The 25394-nt window shown below is 54.7% G+C and overlaps 11 protein-coding genes across 11 annotated transcripts; 4 read left to right on the forward strand and 7 right to left on the reverse strand.

Moving 5' to 3' along the window:
- The first annotated feature begins 166 nt into the window (after window positions 1-166).
- On the forward strand, window positions 167-1339 carry CAOG_00673 (nucleoside diphosphate kinase). Its single transcript, XM_004365487.2, has 2 exons — window positions 167-247; window positions 822-1339. The coding sequence occupies exons 1-2, from the start codon at window positions 191-193 to the stop codon at window positions 1221-1223; spliced, it is 459 nt and encodes a 152-aa protein (XP_004365544.1). The 5' UTR covers window positions 167-190; the 3' UTR covers window positions 1224-1339.
- A 14-nt stretch (window positions 1340-1353) lies between these two features.
- Window positions 1354-3923, reverse strand: CAOG_00674 (hypothetical protein). Its single transcript, XM_004365488.2, has 10 exons — window positions 3830-3923; window positions 3281-3420; window positions 3122-3183; window positions 2871-3027; window positions 2602-2758; window positions 2422-2514; window positions 2133-2352; window positions 1928-2047; window positions 1705-1830; window positions 1354-1613 (listed from the first exon to the last, which is right to left on the reverse strand). Exons 1-10 carry the CDS (start codon window positions 3885-3887, stop codon window positions 1448-1450), a joined length of 1299 nt encoding a protein of 432 aa, XP_004365545.2. The 5' UTR covers window positions 3888-3923; the 3' UTR covers window positions 1354-1447.
- A 122-nt stretch (window positions 3924-4045) lies between these two features.
- CAOG_00675 (strictosidine synthase) lies at window positions 4046-5520 on the reverse strand. The gene is made up of 4 exons (XM_004365489.2): window positions 5463-5520; window positions 5233-5345; window positions 5054-5119; window positions 4046-4973 (listed from the first exon to the last, which is right to left on the reverse strand). Exons 1-4 carry the CDS (start codon window positions 5493-5495, stop codon window positions 4085-4087), a joined length of 1101 nt encoding a protein of 366 aa, XP_004365546.1. The 5' UTR covers window positions 5496-5520; the 3' UTR covers window positions 4046-4084.
- Window positions 5521-5539: 19 nt separating this feature from the next.
- On the reverse strand, window positions 5540-9712 carry CAOG_00676 (ubiquitin protein ligase E3A). Its single transcript, XM_004365490.2, has 3 exons — window positions 9419-9712; window positions 7446-9228; window positions 5540-7321 (listed from the first exon to the last, which is right to left on the reverse strand). Exons 1-3 carry the CDS (start codon window positions 9675-9677, stop codon window positions 5707-5709), a joined length of 3657 nt encoding a protein of 1218 aa, XP_004365547.1. The 5' UTR covers window positions 9678-9712; the 3' UTR covers window positions 5540-5706.
- Window positions 9713-9896: 184 nt separating this feature from the next.
- Window positions 9897-13010, forward strand: CAOG_00677 (tRNA-pseudouridine synthase). The gene is made up of 9 exons (XM_004365491.2): window positions 9897-10763; window positions 10865-10925; window positions 11119-11288; window positions 11406-11523; window positions 11612-11735; window positions 11842-12003; window positions 12100-12192; window positions 12279-12449; window positions 12973-13010. The coding sequence occupies exons 1-8, from the start codon at window positions 9958-9960 to the stop codon at window positions 12389-12391; spliced, it is 1647 nt and encodes a 548-aa protein (XP_004365548.1). The 5' UTR covers window positions 9897-9957; the 3' UTR covers window positions 12392-12449; window positions 12973-13010.
- Window positions 12213-13695, reverse strand: CAOG_00678 (hypothetical protein). Its single transcript, XM_004365492.2, has 5 exons — window positions 13540-13695; window positions 12961-13358; window positions 12759-12885; window positions 12639-12673; window positions 12213-12547 (listed from the first exon to the last, which is right to left on the reverse strand). Exons 1-5 carry the CDS (start codon window positions 13669-13671, stop codon window positions 12445-12447), a joined length of 795 nt encoding a protein of 264 aa, XP_004365549.1. The 5' UTR covers window positions 13672-13695; the 3' UTR covers window positions 12213-12444.
- Window positions 13696-13771: 76 nt separating this feature from the next.
- On the forward strand, window positions 13772-14562 carry CAOG_00679 (fetal globin inducing factor). Its single transcript, XM_004365493.2, has 2 exons — window positions 13772-13954; window positions 14090-14562. The coding sequence occupies exons 1-2, from the start codon at window positions 13818-13820 to the stop codon at window positions 14457-14459; spliced, it is 507 nt and encodes a 168-aa protein (XP_004365550.1). The 5' UTR covers window positions 13772-13817; the 3' UTR covers window positions 14460-14562.
- CAOG_00680 (hypothetical protein) lies at window positions 14501-15969 on the reverse strand. Its single transcript, XM_004365494.2, has 2 exons — window positions 15406-15969; window positions 14501-15271 (listed from the first exon to the last, which is right to left on the reverse strand). Exons 1-2 carry the CDS (start codon window positions 15659-15661, stop codon window positions 14667-14669), a joined length of 861 nt encoding a protein of 286 aa, XP_004365551.2. The 5' UTR covers window positions 15662-15969; the 3' UTR covers window positions 14501-14666.
- A 677-nt stretch (window positions 15970-16646) lies between these two features.
- On the forward strand, window positions 16647-18704 carry CAOG_00681 (hypothetical protein). The gene is made up of 2 exons (XM_004365495.2): window positions 16647-16966; window positions 17656-18704. Exons 1-2 carry the CDS (start codon window positions 16756-16758, stop codon window positions 18450-18452), a joined length of 1008 nt encoding a protein of 335 aa, XP_004365552.1. The 5' UTR covers window positions 16647-16755; the 3' UTR covers window positions 18453-18704.
- On the reverse strand, window positions 18675-22151 carry CAOG_00682 (hypothetical protein). Its single transcript, XM_004365496.2, has 2 exons — window positions 19791-22151; window positions 18675-19673 (listed from the first exon to the last, which is right to left on the reverse strand). The coding sequence occupies exons 1-2, from the start codon at window positions 22139-22141 to the stop codon at window positions 18752-18754; spliced, it is 3273 nt and encodes a 1090-aa protein (XP_004365553.1). The 5' UTR covers window positions 22142-22151; the 3' UTR covers window positions 18675-18751.
- Window positions 22152-22299: 148 nt separating this feature from the next.
- On the reverse strand, window positions 22300-25262 carry CAOG_00683 (hypothetical protein). Its single transcript, XM_004365497.2, has one exon. It carries the CDS (start codon window positions 25241-25243, stop codon window positions 22412-22414), a length of 2832 nt encoding a protein of 943 aa, XP_004365554.1. The 5' UTR covers window positions 25244-25262; the 3' UTR covers window positions 22300-22411.
- Between the last annotated feature and the right edge of the window lie 132 nt (window positions 25263-25394).

A 25394-nucleotide genomic window follows, 5' to 3' on the forward strand; every position in this document is an offset into this window, starting at 1 on the left:
TTCAACAATGGCGCTCTCGGCCGTTGGTTGGTTCAATTCCCGCCAATCGCTCTTCCTTTCCATCCCTTTTTCCATCCTTGCCCAGCACAGCACTGGTACAGGAATTATTCTCGACCTGATTTGATCTCCTCTTCTTTTTTTTTTTTTCTTTTGAAGCCATCTCACTTCACTTTTGTCCAAATCAACCAAAATGTCGACCGAGCGTACTTTCATTGCTGTCAAGCCCGACGGTGTCCAGCGTGGCCTCGTAAGTTCGTTCAACGGCTCTCAGTTTCACTCGTGTACCCCAACGCCTTGTCCCTTCCCCCCCCCCCGCCTCGCTCATCGGGCTCGTTCCTGGCATTCCAGCGCCCTGCCTTTCCTTCTCTGCGCAAAGCAGCGAAGAGCGAGGACGTTGACAAAACGCTCAAGCCGTGTGGAGAAGAAAAAAAAAAAAAAAAAGAACGAGCGTTTTCGCGATGTTGATCAACAGGGAAAGCGAACACCAACGCGGCGAAGGGTGCGCGTGGCTGGCTTGCAAGTGTGATACGCGCGTTGCTTGATGGCAGGCGAAGGGGAGGGGGGAAAAAGGGCGAACGGGAAGCAGAATCACAGCAACTGAAGCGCCCAACAATACAAAAAAAAAAAAAAAAAAAAAAAAAGCACATGGTTCTTATTGTGCTTTTCATTGGATTTTTTTTTTTTTTTTTTTTCCCCTCAGTTCAGTTCAGTTCCGTTCAGTCAATCACACACCAAACAAGCCGCTCGACCAAACTCACAATCAAACATCCTTCTTCTTTGTCTTCTTTGTCTTTCTTCTTTGACAATCCCTCTGCTCGCAGGTTGGCGAGATCATTGCTCGCTTTGAGAAGAAGGGCTTCCGCCTCGTCGCCCTCAAGCTCGTCACTGCCTCGGAGGAGCTCCTCAAGCAGCACTATGCCGACCTCGCTGGCAAGGGCTTCTTCAACGGCCTGATTGCTTACATGGCCTCGGGCCCCGTCGCCGCCATGGTTTGGGAGGGCAAGGGAGTCGTCAAGACCGGCCGCAAGATGCTCGGTGCCACCAACCCCCTCGACTCTGAGCCCGGCACCATCCGCGGTGACTACGCCATCGACGTCGGCCGCAACATTTGCCACGGCTCTGACTCTGTCGAGTCCGCCACCAAGGAGATTGCTCTCTGGTTCAAGGCTGAGGAGCTCAACGCCTACACCCAGACCATCCGCCCCCAGGTCTACGAGAACTAAGCGCTGCTTCTCAACGAAGGCATGACATTTGCAATGTCTTGATTTCAGTTTGTTTGTGTGTGTGTGCGTCCATTTTTTTTGTGGCGAATCAACATGCAGCAAATTTTCGATCCAAATTTATGTGGAAGAATTGGAGTTGACGATGAATTCATTAGTATATGGCTTGTATTTGGTGCAATCCAACATCCATCTGGACGAGAGAGGCGAGGATGAGTGCGGCCTCCCTACTTCTTGGAGCGCCGACCGCGCGGGCGAGGGAATTGCAACGGCACACCCAACACGGCGAGCTTGACCGAGCCGGTGGCCGATGCAGACGTGTCCATTTCGTCGCCCATTTCTTCACGACGCGATGAAATACGACAGCCGAGAGCGCGGAAGTGCTCGGTAGCGCTGAGTAGTGGAGCCGGCAGGTATCAAAGTCAGCTCAAAATGAAAAACCTGCAACTCACTGCAGCACACGCAAAAACCAAAAAGGTCTTACCGATCGGGCTTCATCTTGAGCATGGTGGTCAGCTCTTCGAATGCGAACTTGTATTGGTTGAGCATGAGGCAAAGCACAAAGACGTAGCTGAGCAGCTTGTCCTTCAAGAAGGTGGGAACGGCAAAACTGGTGCAGCAGTGAAACAGACCAAAGCGTAAGTGCAACAAAGCCCAATCGACGATTTAAACAGAGCCCTCATCACGAAACGACGGGAACACCGTACATTGGCTGGCCACGGTCGTTCGTTTGAACTTCGGCAAACTTGGCTTTAAGATGCTTGAGAACATCCTCCGGAATGCCAGACAAGGCGTTTGGCTCGGTCGAGTTGGGGTTGTTGAGATGGCTGTGTCAGAGCAAAACGATGAGCTCCAGATTCTGGCCGGATGAAACAAAAAACCAACAGGAAAACAGCGACAAGAAGAACTCACGAATCGTTTGCGCGGCGGAAATTCAAGAGATAGTTGATGTACAACAAGATGCGCGCCTGTCGTCGGCGCTCCTCCTTGTCTTGAGGCAGATCGCGGACCCAGTTGAGAATGAGAGGAGCGTAGGTGCGAGCTGCTCGCATGGCTTGGATTTCCTCGGCGTTGGCCTTCTCGAGCACCTTGGCTTCGTTCTTCAGCACCTTGTACTCTTCGGGGGTAATGACTGTCAACACAAAGGAAGCGGCGGTGTGAGAGAGGCAAGGTGGTTTTGAAGGGCGTTTCAAGCACATACGGTTCTCGAGAGGGTAGACTTCATCGGGCGACAGCGCGTCAGCATTGAAGGCGGGAATGGGACGGTGTTCGTCAGCCTGATCCATGACTTCATCTGCACACACGCACACACATTGACGGTGAATACATGCGTTGAATACATGCGTTGAAGGCCACTCTCAAAGCTTAAAAACTTGCGTACTTAGCGTCAAATCATCCTTTGCAGCAGTATCAAGCGTGCTTTGAATGTTCTTGGCCATCGAGCCAAGCGAGGCGTCCTCGATCTTGTTCTTAATGTTGGTCAGCAGTTCGTTCTTCTTCTTGCGACCACCGAAAGCCTCAACGAGGTCGTTCTTTTTCTGCCGAGGTCAAGTAGCAACAGACGAGTACAGTAAGTACCAGCCTGAGAGTGGGGATGTTTGACTTCAAAACTCGTTAACTTTTGCAAAACAAAAAAGCCAGGTGTCAAACCTGAGTGTACTGCTGGTATTTGGACAGACCCTCTGCCTCCTGCTTCTTGTTCAGCGCATCCGATCGCATGCGTTTGACGGTAGGCTTGAGTGCAAACATGTCCGAGTCATACACGTCCAACGTGTGCTTTTTGCGATCAAAGACGCCGACCAAGTATCTAACACAAAAAACAAACACAAAACAAAAACGAAAAATCAATCAGGGTTCGCAACAAAAAGGCCAAGCAATGCATCAATCAGCCAACAACTCACTTTGTCATTGGTTGGGAGCTCTCGGACGACGAGTTGTACAGCATGCGGCCGTTCTCGGCAGCCTGAAATGAGAGTTAGGTGATTCGACAATAAATTCAGTGTGACACGCCAGGGAGGAAACTTCCATTCTTTTTGGTGGCATTCACACGCATGCTTTACCACAACGTGCTTTGGTCGCGAACCAGACGCGGTGGCAGCGTCGCGGTCGCGCTGTGCTTGTGTGAAGACGGCGAGACGAAGCGAATCCTCGTTGCCTGGCCGCAATGCCTCGGGCGCTGGCGTTCCTGACGGGAAGTGGACTGCGGGAGATTCACACGCAATCAGAGTGAGGTTGTAGGTTTGAGCTGGGCTCTGGTCAAACGGGAAACGACCTGGGATGGTCGAGCAGTGGCACACATGGCGATGCAAGCGAGAACGAGAGAGATCAGGCCCTCCCCAGACCGTGATCTTGCCCTGCCTCCGACGCTCGCATGTCAACGATTGATTCATAGAGCGGCCATTGAATTGGGGACGGCTGGGGGGGGGGTTGGCTGGCAATCATGGCTGCTGAGCACTGGCGCGACGTTTCACCACATGCGCCTTGCTCTCCCTTTGCAACTCACTCTTCCCCCCCCCCACTCCTGCGCCCAACCCCAAATCACCATGCCGTGTCTATATGAGGGATTCACTGCCTTCTATCAAGCAGCAGAGTTGTGGATTCAAACGCACCAACAAGAGGACCAGGCTGGCTGGTGTACCGGACTTGGACAGTCGATTGTGAAGCCATCGCTTGCTCACACAATGTCAATCCAAATGATTGTTTTCAGAAGAAGATAGAGCTAGCATATAAAAGCAATAACAGTAATAGAAATGGGGCAAGTTGCAATTATAGCAGGACAGCATTCAAATCCATTGACCTGGTGCAAAAAAAAAAAAAAAAAAAATCGAAACTTTCGAAGCACAGCTGCATTTTGCACACAACCTCTACAGCTGGAGCACACGAATGCCATTGCCAATCAGCGTCCCAAGGAAAAGCTTGTTGTCAAATCGAGAAACGGATGTCACAGGCATTGCGTGCTGCCCTGTTCCGTGCAAACTTTCAACCAGCCGGCCACTCGCATCGTAGTGCAAAACAAGATTGTACGGGCTGGGAACAATGGCAGGCAGGAGCATCCACCCCGGCAGATTTGCCAGGATTTTCGCGACAAAGGGCGTTTTCGAGAGAAGCTGGGACATGCCGTCGCGGAACGCAAAGACGGCAACCCAGAACGTGCCGTCCTCCGGGTCGGTCCAGATACCGTCAGCCATGCCGACAAGATTGTCAATCAACACATCGCGCGTGCCAGCCCTGTCGCCCTTGAGCCACAAGCGCAAAATCTGGGCCCGGCCCATGTCGCCAACGACGAGAAAGTCCTCGTTTTTGGACAAGGCCACACCGTTTGCAAACAACAGATTTCGCATCAGCACTGTCGCTGTGCGCGTTGCCGGGTCGTACTTGACGAGTCTGCCCGAGCCACGACCCTCCAGAAGCTCCAACGCCGAAATGGTGAGCACTTCTTCCGATCCGAGGCCCAGTCGCGTCGCATCCGTCAGGTACACTGTGCCATCTTGAGCAACAGCCACATCGTCGGTCAAACCAAGCGGAATACCATCCACTTCGGTCACCAGGCAATGAAGCTGCCTTGTCGTGAGATCCACCGCCATCAAACCTCGCTTGTCTGCGAAAACGAGCTGATTGCGAGGCGTGTCCATCGCCAGTCCTAACGCGCGACCACCCGTGTAAACAAGCTTCTTGGGGGCTGATGCCGCAGTCACAGGCGCCTCGATGAAATAAATCCAACCGTCCGAAGCCGAAAGGTACAAGGTTCCGGTTCTGAGCAATCAAACCAAGAAGCATGAGGAATACTCGCGGGTGTGTGGGCTCCCCCCCCCCAAGTCAAAAGCAAGACCTACCGTAAATCATGCACGCAATCTTCCGGGCCTGGAATGTTGCTTGCCAGCAGTTCTTGCTTGGCAGGGCTGTGCGAAAAGGAAAAACAAACGGAACCAATCAAAAAGTTGGTGAGTCTGCCGCTCCAAACCGTACGCTTGCTCCGCCACACCACCTGCGGATACTGCATGAAGCCACTTACTCGAGTCGGTTGTTTGGCGCCAGAACGCCGGTCAAGGGTGGAATCGGTGGCCAGTAGTTGGCGACAGGCTCAATCTGGCGATCAACTCGCACCAGCACGACGAATACCGCCACCTGTGCGCACAGTGAAGGGGGGCCAGTCCCCGCCGAATCAATGAGGTAAGTGGTCGGCAACTACAACATGTACGTCCAGACAGACAGCAAACAGGAGACACGCAGCCGCAGCCGTACGGCAAGTGGAAGACACGCCCAAGCGACTCGCATTGCAATTCGAGGGTGTGGGCAAAAGTGAAGAGAAGTGAGAAGAAGCGGTGTTGAATGAATTATATTGGGAGGCAAGAATTGAGCAAATCGCGATTCATTGTATTGCCATCCTGGCGGATCAAACGCTATACAGTCCATCCAGTACACTAGTACAGTAGCATTGATCGAGTTGTCGACTCAAAAACCCAAAATTTGGCCACAATCGCTTAGACTACACCAAACCAAACCCTTGTGCACTCAATGCAATCCGCAGCTTTTCGGCGAGCTTGGCCTTGCTCGAGTACTCGGGAAGGAGAAGACGTCCAAAGCACGTCATGGCAGACGGCAGGCGATCGGAATCACTGCCGTTGCGCTGAAGGACAAACGTCACGGCGGCGAGTCCTTGCAGAGGAATGCGGTTGCTGCCAGTGACAAATTGCAACAAGGCGCGCCGCTCTTCATCCGAAAAGTCGTTCAAAACAACGTCCCAGAACGCAATGGCAAGCGGTTGGTCGGGCCGCATGCCATCGTAGGCCGCTGCCCGAGCGAGCACGCGGAAATCCAACCCTTCGAGATCGCTTCCGCAAAGAACAGAGGAAAGCTCGCTGGCGGTGAACAGGTTTAACGCACGAGTGTCGCACACCAGCCAAAATCCATGCGCGATGGCTTGCAACTGTCGGTTGATACTTGACACCATCACGTAGTGCACGTACAAGGCAACAAACTCCTTGCGGTTGTCCTTGGTCACGGGAATGGCGCTGCCACCAGGTTTGAGCTCGTGCGTCACGCCTCGCCCATGAGGGTCGGTGGCCGAGACCTCAAAGGTGCGGCAAAAGACATTCTCAACATCGCCGTCGAATTCAAGCAGCTGCTGAAGGCCCTGGATGAGCGCGGGGTGTGAGATCTTGATGTCAGACATGAAGAGCTCAATCCGATGCTGGTCGGGCACCTCGTCGATGCGCGCCTCTTCCAAGATGCGACCGAAAAGCCAGATTGGCATGGGTGCGTTCACCACAATTCCATTGTACAAGGCCAGACCCAATGCCACGCCAAACAGCGTGTACAGCTTGAGCTTTGCATCTTCTGAAAAGGTCGAGTAAGAAATGGAGGCAACAGAAGACGAAGCGGCAGAATGGGCTGGAGATGGAGATGCGGCGGCGGCTGCGGTAGCGTCGGCATTGCCACCTCCAGCAAAAACCGGCGAGTCGGAAGGAGCAGCAGATCGTCCTGGCTCGGCCGCGCTTTCGGACGGCTTGTCGGAGGATGAGGCGATGAAAAACGATCGCGCGCGCTCAACAGCCTCAACGTCGCTGTGACTGGAAAAGTTGTCGATGGATTCCGGGCGGATGAGAAGCTGGCGCGTTTCGGGGCTTGTGACAAACAACCCAAACTCGGGAGACGCGAGCTGACCGATCAGTGCCTGCAGAAAGTCTTTCTGAACACCGCCGAGGTCCACGCCATCCTCGCCGCTCTTGACAAATCGCACTTTTAGAGGCTTTTGCAGATCGTGCACACGCGCTTTGAGCTGCCGAAGGGCATCGGGGACGAGAAACTCTCGACGCACCTCCATGAGCAGGCAAGTGTTGCCGTTGCAAGCACCCACCGCGCCGACAAGCTTGCGACGGAGGGACTCTGACACGTGCTTTTGTAAATTGGCAAGCCAGGCAGAGTTGAAAAAGGCCGAGTGGAAGGCTGCACTCATGTGCGTTGCCGACCAAAAGTGCAGAAGGCGAACCTTGGACACAGTGCTGAGCAAGCACGGATAGTTGAGCAAGGCATCCGTCGAGTCGCCCGGAGAGCGTGTGGCCTGCATCACGCGAAGCGCACTTTGAAAGTACCGAGGCAGCCTGCGACAAAGAGACAGGAGTGAGTGTGCAAGGGGGAAAATAAGCAAGCAAAAACATGAGGGTGTTCGACTCGTGCGGCGCCGTGCCACTCAAACCCAGCAATCATCAATGCTCCACCACTCACCGAGAAAAAGAGGTCGCGCTCACAGGCCAGCGAAGAAGCTGCCGCCGAATGTCCACCATCACCTCCACAGCAATGTTGGCGAACGTTTTCTGCTCCGTCCGCCAGTTTTCGTTGCCCTGATACAGAACAAACGCAGCCGCAGCCGCGGGGGGTCGGCCACCTTGATTGTCAAGGGTGTCGGGTGGTGGAGACTGGGATAACATGACATTGTTGCGGGCTCGCTTTTCCAGCGCATCGTACACAATTTGGATGGTGGCTGCCGTTTCGAAAACGGGGTGATTGAGCTGCCGCACGGCAGAGAATGGTGCGCGGGCCACGAGGAGCCTCGACAAGTGTCTCCCTAGCGGATTTAGATAGGCAGTGTGTGAGATCAGGTCAAGACGGGAGAGCCAGTCAACCACAAACTCGCGGCGCTCGAGGGAGAGCGTGGCACACAGTCGACAAAAGAGCCGCATGAACGCATCGCTACCCGCCTCGTCTGCGTCGAAAAAGCCACAGAGCAAAAACAAGGCAACGAGAATGGGTGTGCGCTGCGCGCCAAGTCCGGACACCCATGCGAGCGGCAAATTGATGGGCGACGGAACGAATGGAGCAAAGTCCTGGTGGATGAACACGTCCAGGTCGTAGCCCGTCATGTCGCTCTCATTGGCATGCTCAAAAGCCTCACGCAACTTGCGAAGTGCTTCCGATCCAAACAGCGAATTCAGCGCCATGTTGTCGCCCGCGTGCGTTTCTTCGAGCTTGGCAAGCATGCTGGCCAGCGACGTGCAAAACTGAAACCGCAGCGGGTGGCTGCTCGGTTTCTGGATGAGCGCATTGTAGAGATCAATGATTGGATTGAGAATGAGGGGGCGTCCGATCTCGTGGGGCAGCGGGATGACGGAGAGGAAGGCCTCCGGCGAGGATAGCAACGACTGGATGATGGAGATGGCGGCACTTTGCAGCCGTACATCGCGGCTCCGGGTCGGGTTGTTGGCCGGGCGTTCGAGCAGATTGACGTGGGACAAGGAGTCAAACCAGTAGCTGAGAGCAGCCTTCCAGGACTTGTCTTGAATAAAGGCAGACAAGTTCTTCCACGATTCGAGAGGGTCTCTTGGCCTGGCATGAGTGAGGGGCGGATTGTCGGAGCAAGCAGTCACAGCCGAAGCTAAGAAAACGAGCTTTTCCATCGAAGAAAGTGATTCGAGTCGGTCGGAATCGGACGCGTCAGTGGCTGGTACGGGCTCGCCCAGCGCGCTTCTAGAGGGAGTGTGATTGCCAGAAGAGGAGCTGATGGGCCTAGAAGAGGAGCTGATGGGCTGGGTGTCTCGCAAACCTCGCACTACCGAGGAGTGAGCGATAGAATCAGTCGCGTGATTGGAGGTAGCCGTATTTGGAGGGCTTGCAGGAGGAACGACGGAATGCATTGTCGAGCCAAAGAGAAATCGGAAAGCGGAGGTGGCGGTGAACAGCGTCCCGAGCAAGGTGTCTGGGCCCGAACGCGGCTTCTCCTTCCTGTTGCGCTGGGTTTGCGGACGATTGAAAACGCCAGATCGCGACGTGCCCTCGGGTAGAGATGCAAGTCCGACATGGTCGCGAGGGACTTCTGGCAAGGCGACGTCGTCCGCAAGGTGACGCGTTGTCAGAGCGACGGCCTCGGCATCGCTGGTCATTGTTGCCGACCTTAGTAAGCATAGAATCGGCGAAGCATGCAGCAGCATGTTTGGACCGTGCGTGGTTGCCATTGTCGACGCGAGCTCGAGCGTCATGAGCGATGCAACGTCGAGTGGGTAGCGATGTCGGCCTGACAACACAAGATCAGCAAAATGCAAGTCAGTCCAAAGCCCAACAAGTACAAGCATCTCCGATTCGCTTCATGGCTCATGGAGCGACCAACAGCCAACAGCCAACAAGGAGCGAGAGGTTGGGCCAAAGCTGCTGGTTGGGGTACGTAACTCCCGTTTCGCTTGAAAAGGACGGACGCTCCTGCTCACCTTCGAAAGCAGAGGCGCAGTATGGATTGCGGCAGGCACCAGAGCCGCAGCCCAGGCTGAGCTGGCGGTAGAGCAGCCGGGCGAGCAGCTTGAACGACTCGCTGAGCCTGCTTTCCAGTCCCGGCTCGCGGCTGTCCTGCATGGCGTCATCATCGTCATCAGCCGTGCTTGCGTGAATGTCACTCTGGTGCAATGGAGATGGAAGCTCGTGGGACAGCGCGGCGCCCAGATCCTCGTCCCGTAGCCTAGCAGCACTCATTGTCACTATTGTGCGCGTTTCGAAATGAAATCGAGACAATGAGAACTGAGCTCGGCATGCTTAATGCTTGTTCTGTTTTGTTTGAAGGTGGATTCTCAAGTTGGAAGTCAGACCTGTCGAAGGCGCGCAGAGAATCGACCAAAGCTGCTCAGACCAAAAATTTACAGTAAACGCAAACACAACACAACGCAAAGTGTGTTTAATGCTCAGTCCATCGATTGCATCTATTGCGTTTTTGTCCGTTCTTCAAAACTTAGGGTACCCAGTCAGTCTTTGGAGGATGCAGACAGAGCATCAGGACGACGACGAGTTGGACCGGTTGAGCCGAGACGAGCTGCTCAGGCGACTGCGTGCTGCAGAGAGCGAGCTGCGATCCCTGCGACGACAGAGCGCACCAAGCTCGCAGGCAGCCGCAAGTGCAAGTGCAAGTGCAAGCACGGCGGGCAGTAACTGCAGCAGCAGCAGCCGGGACGCTGCGCGGACTGAAACCGAGCAGGATTCGCAGCCAGCACCGCATGGCGTCAAACGACGCGCCACCGAGACCGATGGATCGGAAACATGCACGACGGACGATGTGGAGAGCGACAGTGCTCAGGCGAGCATGGGGAGTGGCGGCGCGGCGGCGGAATCCGAGAAGCCGGCCAAGGGCAAGTCGAGCAAGCCCGAGCGCGCGTTCGACTTTGCGCGCTTCCACAAGCGCCACATTGCACTCAAGATTGCGTACTTGGGCTGGAAGTACAATGGGCTGGCAATCCAGCCGGACGTCGAGACCGTCGAAGGCCATCTCATCAGCGCCCTCAAGACCTGCATGCTCATCCCAGACCTCTCGTGGGCCAACTATTCACGCTGTGGTCGCACGGATGCAGGTGTCAGTGCATTTGGGCAGGTCGTCTCGCTGGATGTCCGCACCAACTTGACCGAAGGCGTTGGTGTGATTCAGCAAGAGTCTGCCATCCCGTTCCAAAAGGGGCGGAAAACCGAAGCAACCCATGCCGAGCTCGAGTACGTCTTCAAGCTGAATCGCCAGCTTCCGGCCGATATCCGCGTCGTTGCTTGGACACCAGTCCCGCTGGCCTTTGACGCACGGTATGGGGGCGACCTGTGTGATTTGAGGGGCTTTTTTTTTTCTGCAGAACTGTGACTTACAACTTTTTGTTCAAACGTTCACATCATTGCGTGAGATACAGGTTTAGCTGTCTTTATCGCAAGTACAAGTACTTTTTCCCCAAGAACAACATGAACATTGAGGTGTGTGTGTGTGTGTGTGTGTGTGTGTGTGTGTGTGTGTGTGTGTGTGTGTGTGTGTGTGTGTGTGTGTGTGTGTGTGTGTGTGGCGGTGGCGAATGAGCTGGTCGAGACGATTCATTGCGTCACCGACCTTCACATCCGATCTTTCCAACTGACATGATTTTTCTCAATCCATCACGAACAACTTGCGTAGGCGATGCAACGTGCCGCGCAGTACTTTGTGGGCACGCATGATTATCGAAACTTTTGCAAAACCAACTTTGACAACGGGGTCAAGAGCTTTGTTCGCCGCATCCTGGCCTTTGACGTGGTGAAATCAACCTGCTTGCCCATCAACAGTGCGACAGATGCCACAGATCTCGAGTAAGTGATTATGCTGTCTTTTACTTTAGCAATTCGTTTTTTTTTTTTTGTTTTTGGTTTTTTTTTTCTGTCTTTCTTTGGAGATGGCAACTCATCAGCTGTTGGCACTCATCCCAGAGGCCAGGCTGCTGAAATGTACGAGCTGAACGTTCTGGGCTTTGCCTTCCTCTACCACCAAGTGCGCTGCATGACTTCCATTCTGTTCATGGTTGGTCAAGGATTGGAGCCCCCGGAAGTGAGTGAAATTCTGCAACCGACGCCGAAATCTTTCGTGGCTTCGATTATTTTTAAACACACTGTGCCAACACTTGCACTCCTTCTAGGTCGTGGAGCACATGCTCGATATTGAGAAATGCCCCAACCGTCCAAACTACAACATGGCATCCGATGTGCCGCTCGTGCTCTACGACTGTGTGTTTGAAGATTTGGAATGGCGGGTCGAGCCTAGTAAGAAGCTGCTGGTTGTTGCGATTTTGGCGCACTTTGAGTTGGTCTTCTCTGCCTCTCTGTTCACTGTCGATTTGTTTGTGCTCTGTCTGCTTGACATTGACAGAAACGCATGACAGGACGATCGAGACAATCACGCAGCTCATGCAAGAGCCGCTCATTCGGACGACCGTCTATCGAAGCTTGGTTGCCCAACTGAATGACGTTGTTTTGGGTTCGCACCACTGGAATGCACAAGCCCGCGCTGCACTCGGTTCGCCAAACAATGGTATGGACTACTTTTTGGGGAAAACAAATGGTGTTGTGCGTCTTTGTTGGTCGAATCGCCCCGTTTCCTCGCCTCATTTTCCTTGTGATGCAAAAGCTTGGATACCCTGGAAGGCGATTCGAGACCAGGCAGGACAATCGTTCGGAGCCGCTAAAACCCATAAGCCTGTTTTGCAGCGAGGCGCGCGCGGTAAATAACAACTGTTGTTTTTTTTTTTTTTTTTTTGCTGTTGCTGTTGTTCTTGGTTGCTGTGACTCACTGGTTGACTTGCTCAGAATCTGTCGCCGAGATCTTTGCTACTCATGTCCGAAAGAAGATGCGACAAGGGACAAGTGAAGACTCGAGTCCATCAGCCAGCGTTGCAGATTTGACACAATTGGACCAATAACACGCAAATGACGCTGCCATTGTCAGCCAAAATTTGAACATGACAATCAAGGATTACGGTGCGCAGATCACTCCTGAAGGTGGCTCAAACAGCGAGGAATTCTGGGGGCCTGGATTGAAGGTGGAAAATAAGTTGGACGAGGTGGCGTATATGAGTCTGCGCATGAGCAAAAAAACAAAAAAAAAAAAGCGTGAGAATCAAGCAAACAAGACCCGTTTTTGTTGGCATCAGGCGAGCTTGACTCAACTGATATGGGGTCGAATCGTTTGTCCGGAAGTAGGCCTGATGAACCAAACAGACGTGACCAAAACCAAGAATGAGAGACATTGATTGAAGGGTGTTGTTGAGCGCAACTGACTGGACATACATCGACGGAAAACAAAAAGTAGTCGGTGCGCCAGTGCCACAACTCCGTTCCATTGACGACGGAGGTCTCTTGGAAGACGGCCCGAGAGTCAAAGTTTAGCGGTGCCGGAAACTTTGCAGTGATGTTTCTGTGTGAGAAGCGCCAAACCAACGCCGTGAGTCAAAATTGGGCCACCCATCCCCCCTCGAGCTCACGAACGTACGATTGATGGCAGATCGACCCTTCTGGACCGGGTGCAATAAACCACTCGATGCCCAAATCAAAGTGCCAGATAAACACGTAGAGCGGCGGTCCCAACTGGCATGTTCCGACCCCAGCAGCGATCGCGATTGGAGGCTGCTCGTCGGCGAAAGATTTCCCATCGGCCTCGCCGCATTGACCAGCAACATGTTTGGCCATGCGATCCAACGCTTGGCTACCCAGAGACGGATCCGGTGCAAATCGGCCTGCGAGCAGAGTGTTTCTGCGTTGGCGATCGCAGAGCACGGCAAGCGGAACACCATAACTGTCCAATCGGACGGCCTGGTGCTGCTCGTCAAGATACCACCCGGCGCGCACGAAATCCCGGTCGCTGGAAGACACGTACATGGAGACGCATGTCTGTTACAGACCAAACAAGCAAACAGCGGCACAAAGACAGTCCAAAGAGGGCGGTGAGCGACCGATGGATGAGAGTGAAAATTTGATGACCTCCCATCAAGATTAGAACTACAGGTATTCGACACGCCAGAAACGGGTGCCTAGGAGAGAAGGAAGAAACGACGTCATGCTTGTTACATACATTGAACGCGGACGGCCAGGCTGGCGGCTGCGGCGGTGGAGGGGCAGCAACAGAGATTGCCAACAATCCGATTTGAGCGAGCACAACGCCCACAGCAACCGCCGACCAGCCGCGAAGCTGCTGTGCCTGCATATCAAGATTGGAAAAATAGAACTGACACTACTATTTGTTTACTTTATGACGCGACTGTTCGTGTCCTCAACCGAAGCGTGCGCTCGCTGCTCAGTCGTTGATTCGTTTCAGATTGGAAACAGCCACACGTCGTCGTTCTGTATGGAATGGTGCTTGCGCCGGCATGTCTCGCGGCACTGGAGGCGGCCGAACATGGACGACTACGAGAGTTGGAGCGCATCTTGCTCGAGTCCCCAGAGACAGCGTCCTGCGCCGACACGGACGGGTACACTCCAATCCACCGGTGAGTGCGCGTTTCGACCAGGAACGAACGAGATGCTGACTTGTTCCGGTGGCCCGAGCTCTGAACCTGCTGACCCACATGTTGAATCATTGCTCGTGACGGCTTTGTGCTTTTTGTGTGTTTGATGCGAGGTAGCGCGAGCTACAATGGGCACATCAAGACGATTGAGCTGCTGCTGGCACACAAGGCGGATCCGACTGCGCTGACGAACGATGGCTGGCTCCCACTGCATTGCGCAGCCAAGTGGGGATTTGCTGGCGTTGTGCAGATGCTTCTCAACCTGGGCGCCGGCAGTGTCAATGCTACGACGCATGGAGGCCAAACGCCGCTGCACCTTGCCGCCGCGAGTGGAGAACGAGGCTACAATGTCATCATGCTGCTCATCTCATGGCCACACGTCCAGCTCAACGCAAGAAACTCGCAGGGCGACACTGCCAGCGATATTGCGCGCCGTCATTTGCCCTATGGCATGACCAACATGCTCGATCGGTTGAGTGACAGTTAGGGACAAATGCTTCAAGAATTACGAGTGTGCACGCAAGTGTTGAATCAGAAGGAAAAGGGGCACCACGAAGGTGCATGTATAATACAATAATTCACAACCACAAACGGATCAACTGAGAAGGGGGGGGGGAAGGAGAAAATCAACCATGAAGAAATTTGTTCAAAATTTGATCGAAACCAATAAGAAAAAAAAGTCTCGTCTCGTGCCTCATACTGAGCCGGAAACAGCTCGACCGCATCCGCCACAGAATTTGGCGGCAGGGGGGCTGACCGCATTGCATGAGGTGCAATGGCTCATGCGCAACGACATTTCGTGGCAAGGCACGTTGGCCAGCACGCTTGCCATCCGGTGAGCACGATACCGCTGATAGCCGTGGAAGAACATCATGCCCCATTGGGCACACCAAACGAGCAAAAAGACAATCCACGAGGCCGGGTCAATGAAGGAAAAGGATTGGATGGTGAGCGCCAAGCTCGTGGTCTGCATGTCGACTCCGACCGTCAACGCCATGACCTTGGTGTGCATGGCGCCCGAAATGGCCAGCTTGTCAAGGTCCATCACGACGTCGATGCTGGTGGTGTGCGAGTTGAGCGCCACATCAAACGAAACGTTCGATTCTCGCAGAATGTGCGCGTTCAGCGACATGAGCGGTGAAGTGAGCACGGGGTCGATGGTCAGCACCTCGCCGTTCAAGTCGCACGTAAAGAACGAGTAGTTTGAGGCGCCTTCGATGGGGAAGCGGAGGATTTGCGAATCGATATCAATGTAGATGCCGACGGCGTCCAAGTCGGCGTCAATGACAATTCCAGGCTCTGATGAGACAAGTGCAATAGTTACAAGTAATGTGAGTCGAGCTGTCGGGTGCGCTGCAACACCAACAACAACAACGATCGACGACGACGACGACGACGACGACGACTTCGACGACGACTTTTTGGGTACGCACCGTCGAGGACAAGATTGGTCATGTTGACAGCAACGCTTGTGATGTTGGTGTGATTGATGGCGTCGACGATGAGCTCGGTGAGAAAGTTCTCGAGTGCTGGGTCGTCTGCAGCAGCTGGACTGGGCACGACGGCAGCCACAACCAAGAGTGCGGCAACGAGGGTCGCAACCAGCGTTGCCAACGAGAGCATGGACGACGACGTTGTTGCCGCTCGTGGCTGCGGCGCTAATGACGATGGGGAAGCGCGTCGGACCATGGCTGTTTTGGGGGGAGGGGGAAGCTGTTTGGTGTGTGCTTGTGTGTATGAAGAAGGTTGAACAGGGCAGGAGGGAGGAAGAGGGAGGAGCGTGTGGGGCGGAAAGCAAAAAAAGCCACAAAGGTCACACAGCGAGAGAAAGAGCACGTCGAAGCCTGTCCGTTGAAGAGAGGGTCAAGGGTGCTGCTTGAGTCAAGTACGTCGGCTCGGCAGTCCCAAAGCGAGGAAGGAAGAGGGAAAAGGGGGAACAATGCGGTAAATCGGTCAAAGAGGAGGACGCTGAAAAAAATAGTTTCAGCAAAGACTGCATTGGATTCACAAAAAAAAACCAAAAAAAAAAAAAAAAGCCAAACTCGCCAAAAGGGCGCCAAGAGAGATAAACCCACCAAGTCACGGACAGTCGGGGAAGAGTTCGAAATTAGCCAAACTGCACAGAGGTACAGGCAAAAATCAGCAGCGAAAATGTGAACATGCGCACAACAAAACAATACGCGAGACACGAAAAAAAAAAAAAAAAAAAAAAAAAAGATTGTCAAAGAAAAAAACAACGCTGCACATCACCCGTTTGTGCGCAGCCAATCGGCGCGTGTCGGCCTTTCGTGCGAAAATCAACTTGAACGCCTCCAAATTATGACCACAAAGTAGAATCAGGGTGAAGGGAGCAGGCGAGCAGACGGTGCGTGAGGCGTGCAGAGCTGCAGTCGCTGGCCGTGCGGGTGGCTGGGAGTGCGACTGGGGGGGAGGGTAAGGGGGGAGGGAGGGAGAAAGAGGCGGGAGAAAGAGAGGCGTTTGAATTGAAACACTCCATTCGCGTTGATGATCACCTGTCATCCGCCTGAGCACCCCTTTTCCGGAGCCCGACCCGCCTCGCAGTGCAACCACCCTGCGCCTCATAAATCTGCCTCGCGATGGGATGTGCATTGGAGGCGATACGCAACAATCCCTCATCCATAACAGGCCTTCAACCCTAAACGGTTCGTATCAGTTTTTGTTTTTTGTTTTTATTTTTATTTTTATTTTTTTTTTCTTTATTTTCAGATTTTGCGCAAAACTCAACAAGCAGCCACAGCCACCCGCTCTCAACCAAACCAACCATGGCCCCACGAGTAGCTTCGACACCACGCTTCACACAGCAGCGACGCTCTCTGCGGTACGGCGGCGCACTGGCCTTCTTGGCAGCGGTCGTCCTCGTGTACGCAAGCCCAGCCGCAGCAACAGTGGCAGCAGACCATTTGTCGCCGTTCAACCCTGCGCTCGCCCAGCGCATCGCCCAGGCCTCGCAGTCCACAGCCAAGATCATTTCTGGTGCGTGCATGTTAGCTTCTCCCGTTCCGCGCGCGCGCTCTTGTTTGAGGCCGTTGTTCCAAAAACTGCTTTGCTTCAAACCCAAAAAGCCACAAACGACATGGCGCTCGTGGCGTCCTCCTTTGTTTTCCATGACATTGGAGGCCGAGGGAGAGAGGGGGTGGTGCTGTTCCTTCGCCTCGCTTTATGACATGCTAGCGTGTGCCGAGTATCTATGTGCTGAGTGATGTGTGTGTGCCGGTGGAGCGTGAGTTATTATCGTTTGCGCAGTTGCTCGCTGATATTTCGGGCGCTTCCTCCTTCCTCCCTGCCTCGCAACGACAGCTACCCAAACCCCTTCGTCCATTCCAACTCTCCAACGGATGCATATTCTAAGTGAATCAAACTTTCTGCACGTTGCTTCGCTGAGTGAGCATCTTTCCTTTTGCTCTGTTTCGCTTTGCCCTCTCAACCACGTTCCGTTTTTCTGGGTTCAGGCGAGATTGCGTTGGCCACAGCGACCCGCTGCTCATCCCCGCACTTCTCACACTTCTGCCATCCTTTTTTTTTTCTGTCTTGGCGGTGCTCTGTTGTTGCTTCCTTTGATCACGGACACGTCTGGTGGAATGCGTGCGTTGCTCCCACTGTCAAAAGCTCACCAATTGTCGTGACCGTGTTTTGGCTTTGCCTTATTTGCTCAATCGACTCAGACCAAGTCGTCGCGCGCCGAGACATCCCCTCTGACATTGAGAAGCTCGTCGCGGAGGCCATCGAAAAGGTCTTGAAGGACATTGTCGAAGGCCTCAACATTACAGCAATCGACCTCGCCATCAAGGACATGCACCTGCCCCCAATCACCGTGGACATGACCTCGCCGCTGATCAATGTCACCCTCGACGTCGCAAGCAAAAACTACACCGAGATTGACGTCTCGCTTCACGCGCCAACCGAGCTTTTCGACGTTGTGCTCACTTCTGGCGACATGGACATGGCCGTCAACCTGACCAGCGAGTCGCTGCCAATGAATGTCACGCTCAACGCCGACCAAATGCCCATGCAAGTCGAAATCGACTCGGACAAGCTGCCCATGACCATTGCAATGAAGAGCGACGAGCTCCCGATGAGCATTCTCATCAACGGCGATCAAATGCCCATGAACGTGGCGCTCCAGACAGAGTCGATGCCCATGACCGTTCAGATGGAATCGCTGGACATTGGCTTTGTCTCGTGGATTATGCTGTCCGTCCTCCTTGTTCTCCAGCTGGCTCTTGCATTCTTCCTGTTCCGTCACCAACGGCGAGTCTCGTCGCTGGAGGCCGTCACCAAGACGCTGCAAACCGGCTCCACCCATTCCTACTGCACCGAGTGTGGCACCCGCAACGGCTTCTCGGCCAAGTTTTGCTTCTCGTGCGGCACCAAGATGGTTCGCAACATTCTGTCCACCCCCTCACAAGTTACCACCGTCTACGGCTCCGTCCAGTACCAGCAAATCGAAGACTCCAAGTAACTGCCGTCCCAAAAAACAAAATCTCAGAATCATCCCAGTCTCGCACACGTGTATGTCGTCTTATTACACTTTTTGTGGGATTTCTTTTTTTCGCTAATGACTTCGAAGGGCGGCGTCCTTTCGTTGTGTTTAATTGATTTTTTTCTTTCTTCTTTGTTTTCTAAAAGTCAATTCGTTGTAGAGTTTGGTTTGTGTTGTGTAATGAAAATGAAATATGAAATTGCCCAGAACAAGATGATGATTTTGGTATTATTCTAATGGTACAATCGCATCATCCAACAAGTACAATCGAGCACGAGCTATGACTGTAGCTCGTCAAACAGGCTACTGGCGAGTTGATCGGTCGCCAGTTGTGCAAGCAGACACTCTGTCCAAGCAGCGCTCGTCCCGTTGGCATCCAGTCCAACGCGGTGGCCCTTTGGATCTCCAGCATCAGATAATTCTGCGAGCAGTCGGGCGTGGAGAGCCTGCGCAAGTTGGTCCGACGCGGCTGGATTGGTGGCACTGCATGGCTTGCAACTCATGCCAGACGGACACGCCGAGCTCAATGCAGCGACAAGCTGTCGGCCGTAAGCTGGCTGGTGCGCGGCAATTTCCAGCCGACAGCTCACTCCAGGGGTGGATGAGGCGCGCATTGTTACAAAAGCAAAACGGGACACGTCCGAATCGAGCTGGCGGATGGATGTAAACAGCAACGAAGCCGGCTGCGTTGAGGGCAAAGTGTCAAGGCTGGAAGAAGAAGCACTTGAGTGCATTGGAACGAGCCCCAAAGAGGCCAAGATTCGGGTGACTATTCGCTCCAGAGGCTGAGACCATTCGGGTTTGGTCCGCAATTCGACTGCCGTGACAGAGGTACAAATGTTGGGCCACTCGCTCCAAGCAGGAAGCTCGCTGTGTGTGCTTTGCAACGGGTTGGCGGATGTGCGTGCACGAATGTGCAGCGTGTGCTCCCCCAACGCTTGGAACCGGTCTGAAAACTGTGTGAGTTGTTCCGAAAAGCTGGCTCCGTCCATTCTTTCGTCGATTGGAGCAAAGCGCCAAGCAGCAAGCACGGGCTGTGCCAGCGTCGTCGCACACGGCGGGGCGTCCAGGTAGTACGCTGCAATAATGCACGCACGAGCGCCAGGCTCGAGTCGAGAATGCGTTGCAGACCAAGACGGCGACGCGTCCAGCTGGTTTGGATTGGCGGCTTGCAGCACGAGCCGCAAGTCAAAGAGAGGACTGGACACATCAAGCAAACAAACAAGCAGGCAAACAAGCAAGCATGCACAGTCAGACATTTGCAAGCTCATCTCGCCCATGCTCCAAGATGGAACAAGACAGCGCCAAATATCGTACTATAGACCAGAATTCTCAAGAATGCATCGAACGACGATCAACCGACCACCAAGGACACAATAGTCGAGCTGATCCAGCGCCACCTGCGTCACGGCAATCTCGGATGCTGCCTGAGCCTGCGACTCTGCCGCTGCAGGTTTTCCCACGATCGTTGATAAACCGGAAGTCATACTTGGACGATGGTTGTTCTGCACGGCAGGAGACGGCAGGCACACTGACAAAGAAGCTGAATCCGCGAGCAAGCCCACTCTGAAGCGGAGCTCTCGTTCGTGCGCAACGCTCAATGCAGCAAGGCTCGCAAGTGCTTGTCGCTCGCGCTCGGCTTTGAAGGCATCCATGACGTCGAGAGAGCGGATTTGCTCCCAGCCGCAGCTAATTCGTGAACGTAGGATGCGAAGCACGCGGTCCAGGGCCCGCTGCTGGTCCTCACTGCTAAAGGTTTCGCTCAGAGCACGGTCGCCTTGACATGTGCGGTCTTTAGCAGCTCCAAAATCGTGTGCACCCGGATCTGCGATCGCAAACAAGTTCTCCTCGTCATTGAAGTTGTCTGCTCCTCCACCAGCCCGAAGTCTGGGAAGCAGAGCCCGCGGAACCGGCGAAATTGCAACACGGGGCACCGTTGGCGTAGTCTCTCCGCCAGAAGAGACATCGGCGACGTGAGTGGGGAGCTGCGGAAACTCGACCAACACGAGCATACCCGCGTCGCTTGACCGGGCTTCGTCGCAGTGACAAACGGCTGGAAGAGTGACTGCACCATGCATGAGCGAGCTGTTGAGCTGGGTGCTCTGCAGTCTGCCGTCCCGACTGAGGGAGATGGCAGAGACAGCACTCCCAGCCTCATTGGAGAGCACAACTCCTGCGCAAATCTCAAGGGAATGGGCAGAGCCTGTTGTGCACGGCCGAACACAGCCGCCGTTTCCAAGGCTCACGGTTGGCAACTGAACTGGACAGATTGAGCTGGGGATGCCCGAGACTCCGACGGCGCACACAGGAACTCCGTCACACACGAGAATGACCTGCTCCGCAATCGTTCCTACGAGCCCGACCAGCGACAGTCGGCCATGCGAATCGATGCGGGGTGGTGCAATAAAACAACAGCTGACAATGCTGGCGTATTGTGGCGGAAGAAAAGACTCGTATAACAGCGTGCATTGGCTCAACCAGGTTTCATCCAGGCCAAAAGGAGTAGAAACGAGATACTGGAGGCGCACAATCCATTGAGTGGGGTCGTTTGGACTTTTGGAGGCCACGAGTGCCACTGGCAATGAACATGGACTCGACAGTGTCACGCTGTCCCTCATAAATAGACCGGGAGTTACGCTGCCAATCCAAACAGACACGGATTCAGGTTCCAACGGGTGAACGCTTGCACTCCATTGGCTTTCTTCCTCGGAGAGCTCAAGCGGTAGGACATGAATTGGTGCTTCCATAGCGTCGCTGTCGCCTGCAAGGTCTTCACGGATTGCTTGCTGAGCGCTGGGACTGCTGAACAACACCAAATCGCTTTTCGTCGCCCAGAGAAAGTGTGGTCCATCGAGCAGCATGAAATGCCCGCCGAGCGGAGCAACCCCAGACGCATCTGGCCATAGTTCAAGCTCGAATCTCGACAGTGTGGCTAAGGGTGTAATTCGAAGCCCACCACCACAACTAGGAGAAAAGGAGCCTTGTTGCTCGATCGTCATGACCAATAGTTCGTTGCACAGCTGGAAGAGTGCATGCGTCACCATCATGCCAGAGTAGGTGTCAGCAACAGTGCGAGCATCCAGCAAGCTACATGTCACAGATGCATCCGCGGGATCGGTCAGCTCGAGCTCGTGGGAAGCCGAACTCGTCATTCGAAACTTTGGCGCTTCTGCTGCAGGGTTGGTCGCTTCATCGGCACTCGTCGCGAAAAGGCCGTGGCGGGAAATCCCTGGAATGACGTGCTCGCCCGCGATACTCTCACCCGCGGGCTCAGCCTCGCTCGGGTGGTGCTGAGAATGATGATCGTTCCGAAACAGAAACGCGCGAAATGCGGCTCGAAATTGGCGGGCATTCTGGGCCAACAACGACGCTTGAGACGCTGTGGTCGCCGCGTGTGCTCGGCTGGATGTCGCAGCGCTTGCATTGCTAATATGCGCTGGCGACGCGCGGGCAGACCAGGCCAAGAGCTGCAGGACGAGCACGGCGCCAGGAAACGCCGACGAGCAGTCTGAAACGACTCTGATGTCCGACGCGACCACATCGAGCACGCTGGCATCCTCAGAGAGCACAGCAGAGGCTGGGCCAGAGCCAGATCCGTGGAAGAGCCGGGGTCGCTTCGAGGGCGAGATCGACCCTGTCGGTGAGCGCGCTGCCGCTCTTCCGAGCATCTCACCGCAGCGCTTGAAAAGACTGGGTCTCGTCAACGTCTGGCACAATAAATCCTGTCGATTATGAAGGAGGTTGTACGAATCGAGCATGCTGCAGATCTCAGCGTGGAAGCACGGCGAGAAAATGATGATGATTGTGAAACAAAGTGAAACAAAGCTGCGACCGTATATGTTTGGTTTATCAGTCAAAGAGTGCAAAAACAACAACAACAACAACAACACTGAAGCTCATTTGGCACACTTGTACTGCAAGAACGCAATCCCACCCGTTCAAACGATTTCGCGACGAGGGCCGCGAGCGTCAAAGCGCATTTCGTTGCGCGCAACAACAATCTCGAACAGGGCAAGAACGGTATCCCACTGATCAATCGACCCCATGAATGGGCAATGAGTCGCAAAGAAGCGAGTGATGGTACCAAGGTGGAGAGCGTGCAAAAGAGCCGGGGGAGGGGACGGCGATTGCAATCGCGCATCCAACGTTGCGGCGTCACTACGAGCGGGATCGAATCGGGACAGAGATTGCCACGATTTGAAGTCGGTAATCACGGGAATTGGAGAAGGCTTTGCATTGATTTTGTTGGTGTTGCTGCTGCTGCTATTGCTGATATTGCTGCCACTGGTATTCTGCTCCACACCGGCCGCATCGCTGCCACCGTTACTCAAATCAAAGATGGTGCGCGACAGGAACAGTCGACCAATCGAGTCTGCCGGCTGAGCCCACTTGACGAGTATCTGCCAGGCGCGAGGAATGTCCTGCGGCAGACCGTTGCCGTAGGCCAACATGTGAGCGAGGTACAGAGGCGAAAGCGAATTTTTGAATGGCATCATGCCAGTGAGGGTGAGGTCGGCGTTGAAGGTGGGGTTGGCGTGAGTCCAAGCGCCGATGAAAACCTTCAGCTCGAGCGCTCGAAGACTCTTGGGTGGGTGGGTGGTGGCAGCGGTGACATCGGCGTATGCAGCAGCAAATTCGCCCAGATAAACGTGCGCGGTCGCTCGCTGCACAAACAGCTCGTTCAGGCTGTGCTGCAACTGCGCGGTGGGCGTAGCTATGGGCGTGCTACCGGATGCTGACGCTGTGATGTCGGCAAAACTGTCCGCGCCACCTTCGTCGAGGAATCCTGCAGAAATAGCTTCGGTAGCGGCCACGGACGTGGCGAGCGAGCCTCCATGGATGTTGTGTGCACGAACGGCCTGAAGTTGCGCCGTAGTGGTTTCGATGGCGCTCGTTGCAACATTGACGGCCAGCCGGAAGCAGAGCAACGCCAGCTTCTGCGTGTCCGTCAAGATGGATGCGGTAAGGTTGGCGCTTTGATGGTTTAAAAACGACTTGCCCAGCAGGTTGACTGCTTCGACGGCATTCAGCGGGTCATTCATGCGCATCGAAATCAGCAGCAGCTGGCGAATTTGGGACATGGCCACCGGCCGCACACAGCCCAAAAGTTGGAATTTGGCTGCCAAATGGGCAGACGGGCCCGAGCCGAGTGCCGCACCACGAATCAACATGGCCAGAGCCCGAGATTTGGATCGTTGGAGTTGCTCCACCGACGAAGAAGAGGCATCTCGGTCGCCGCGACCTTCGCCCGGAAACGGTAGAGTGCCAATCACGCCAAGATAGCCAGCGCGGAGCAAACACTCGGGATGATCGTGCTCGATAGCGTCCATCAGGCGCTTTGCCGCACCAGAGCGCTCAGCCTGGGCCAACAGCTGGGTGAAGCTGGTTCGCGCGATGGCATAGTCAAACCCGTCATTCGACGCCTCGCGCAGCTGAGTTTGGCTGAGATCGCGGACACGATTCAGATCAAACTCTGGGTGGATGCGTGTGGCGTACATGGCATACAGCACTTGAGCAGGCGGGTAATGATCGCGGAGGGCTGGCACAAGCGCATTGTAACCCGCGCTGGCGGGGGTCATGCCTGGTCGTTGCAAAATGCCAGAAAAGTAGGCAAACGCGTGAACCGCGCATACAAACGAATTTCCCTGTCCGCTGCCGTCGATAAACCACTGTCGCAGAGAAGCTTGTGCAGCCGGTGAATGTAGCAGCGCAGCAATCTCGCTGGCAAAGGCGTTGATAAATCCAGAGCGGAATCGCAACGAGAAGAGCAAGCTGATGATCAGGCGAGGATCAATTGTGAGCGGCGACGACGCAGTGCGGCCAGCTGCAGACACGAGGGTTTCACTCCAAAGCGTAGTAGCGGCAGACACAAACCCAAGTTGGTAGAATACTGCGCCCTCGTAAAAGCGAATCCCGTCCACGGCTGAAACAATCCGCTCGCGGAGGCCTTGAAGAGCGGACGCTTGCCGCAGACTGTCGCTCGCCCCATCCGCATCTAGGGATGCCGTGGGCAATGTCGCCCTGCGTTCGAGTTCATCTTGCAGCAATCGAAGCTGGTTCTTGATGCGCCCGTAGACGGGGCGCAACGAAGCTAGGTGCGGGGCGCGCCCAAACGTGGCGTCCTTGCGCTGGTAAAAGGCAGAGGTCCAAACCACGATCGCGTTTGAAAAGTCGCCTGTCGACATGTCTGCCAGCTCCTTGGCGGTCGCTGTGTTCGGTAGGGCAAAGAGCGGGTTGCGGTTCGCCGGGACGGACGTGTGCACCTGGGCCGGCAGACGCTCGGTCGAATCCCAGCGCCGGCCAGTCCTGGAGTCTATTGCTTGAGTGCTCGCAGACGCATCCTGTCCGGTCGCGTGGTCTGCGGCCCCGTTCGTCGAGTCAGACCCAGTTGCAGCAGTAGCAGCAGGAGCAGGAGGAGCAGCTGTGCTTTGGCATCGTCGTTGAGTGGAAGGCCATTGCAGCTGCTCAGAGCCGTCCAGCAACCGGCAGCCCTGCAAAACAGATGCGCCAGGCTGATGGAACATGGCAGGCATCGTCGTCCGAGCAGTTGCAGCGGTGATGGCTCGCAGTCCTCGCTCGGGCATGGCAGCAAGCAGGCTCATCGCGCGTCCCTTCGCTGCCAGCAGACGCTCGGCACCCGCGATCGCGCCAACGACGCGTGGAGAGCATCTGGATGGCGCGAATGATGAATTATTGCACGCAGTAGTAGCGGCGGCTGAGATCGCCGCAGACGAGCGCGGAACGACGGACGCTCCAGCACGCGACAGCATCCAAGCCAAAGAAAGCAAGAACAAAAGGACTAGCTTGGCCGTTATCAGTTAGGTTGGGTGATGAAATGAGCTGAATGTGTGAATGTCAATGTCAGTGTCAATGGGAATGGGAATGGGTCTTTGACACCGATCGCAGCACGGCAGAAACTGT

Source organism: Capsaspora owczarzaki, assembly GCF_000151315.2.
Source record: "Capsaspora owczarzaki ATCC 30864 unplaced genomic scaffold supercont2.1, whole genome shotgun sequence".
Classification (NCBI taxonomy): domain Eukaryota; class Filasterea; order Ministeriida; family Capsasporidae; genus Capsaspora; species Capsaspora owczarzaki.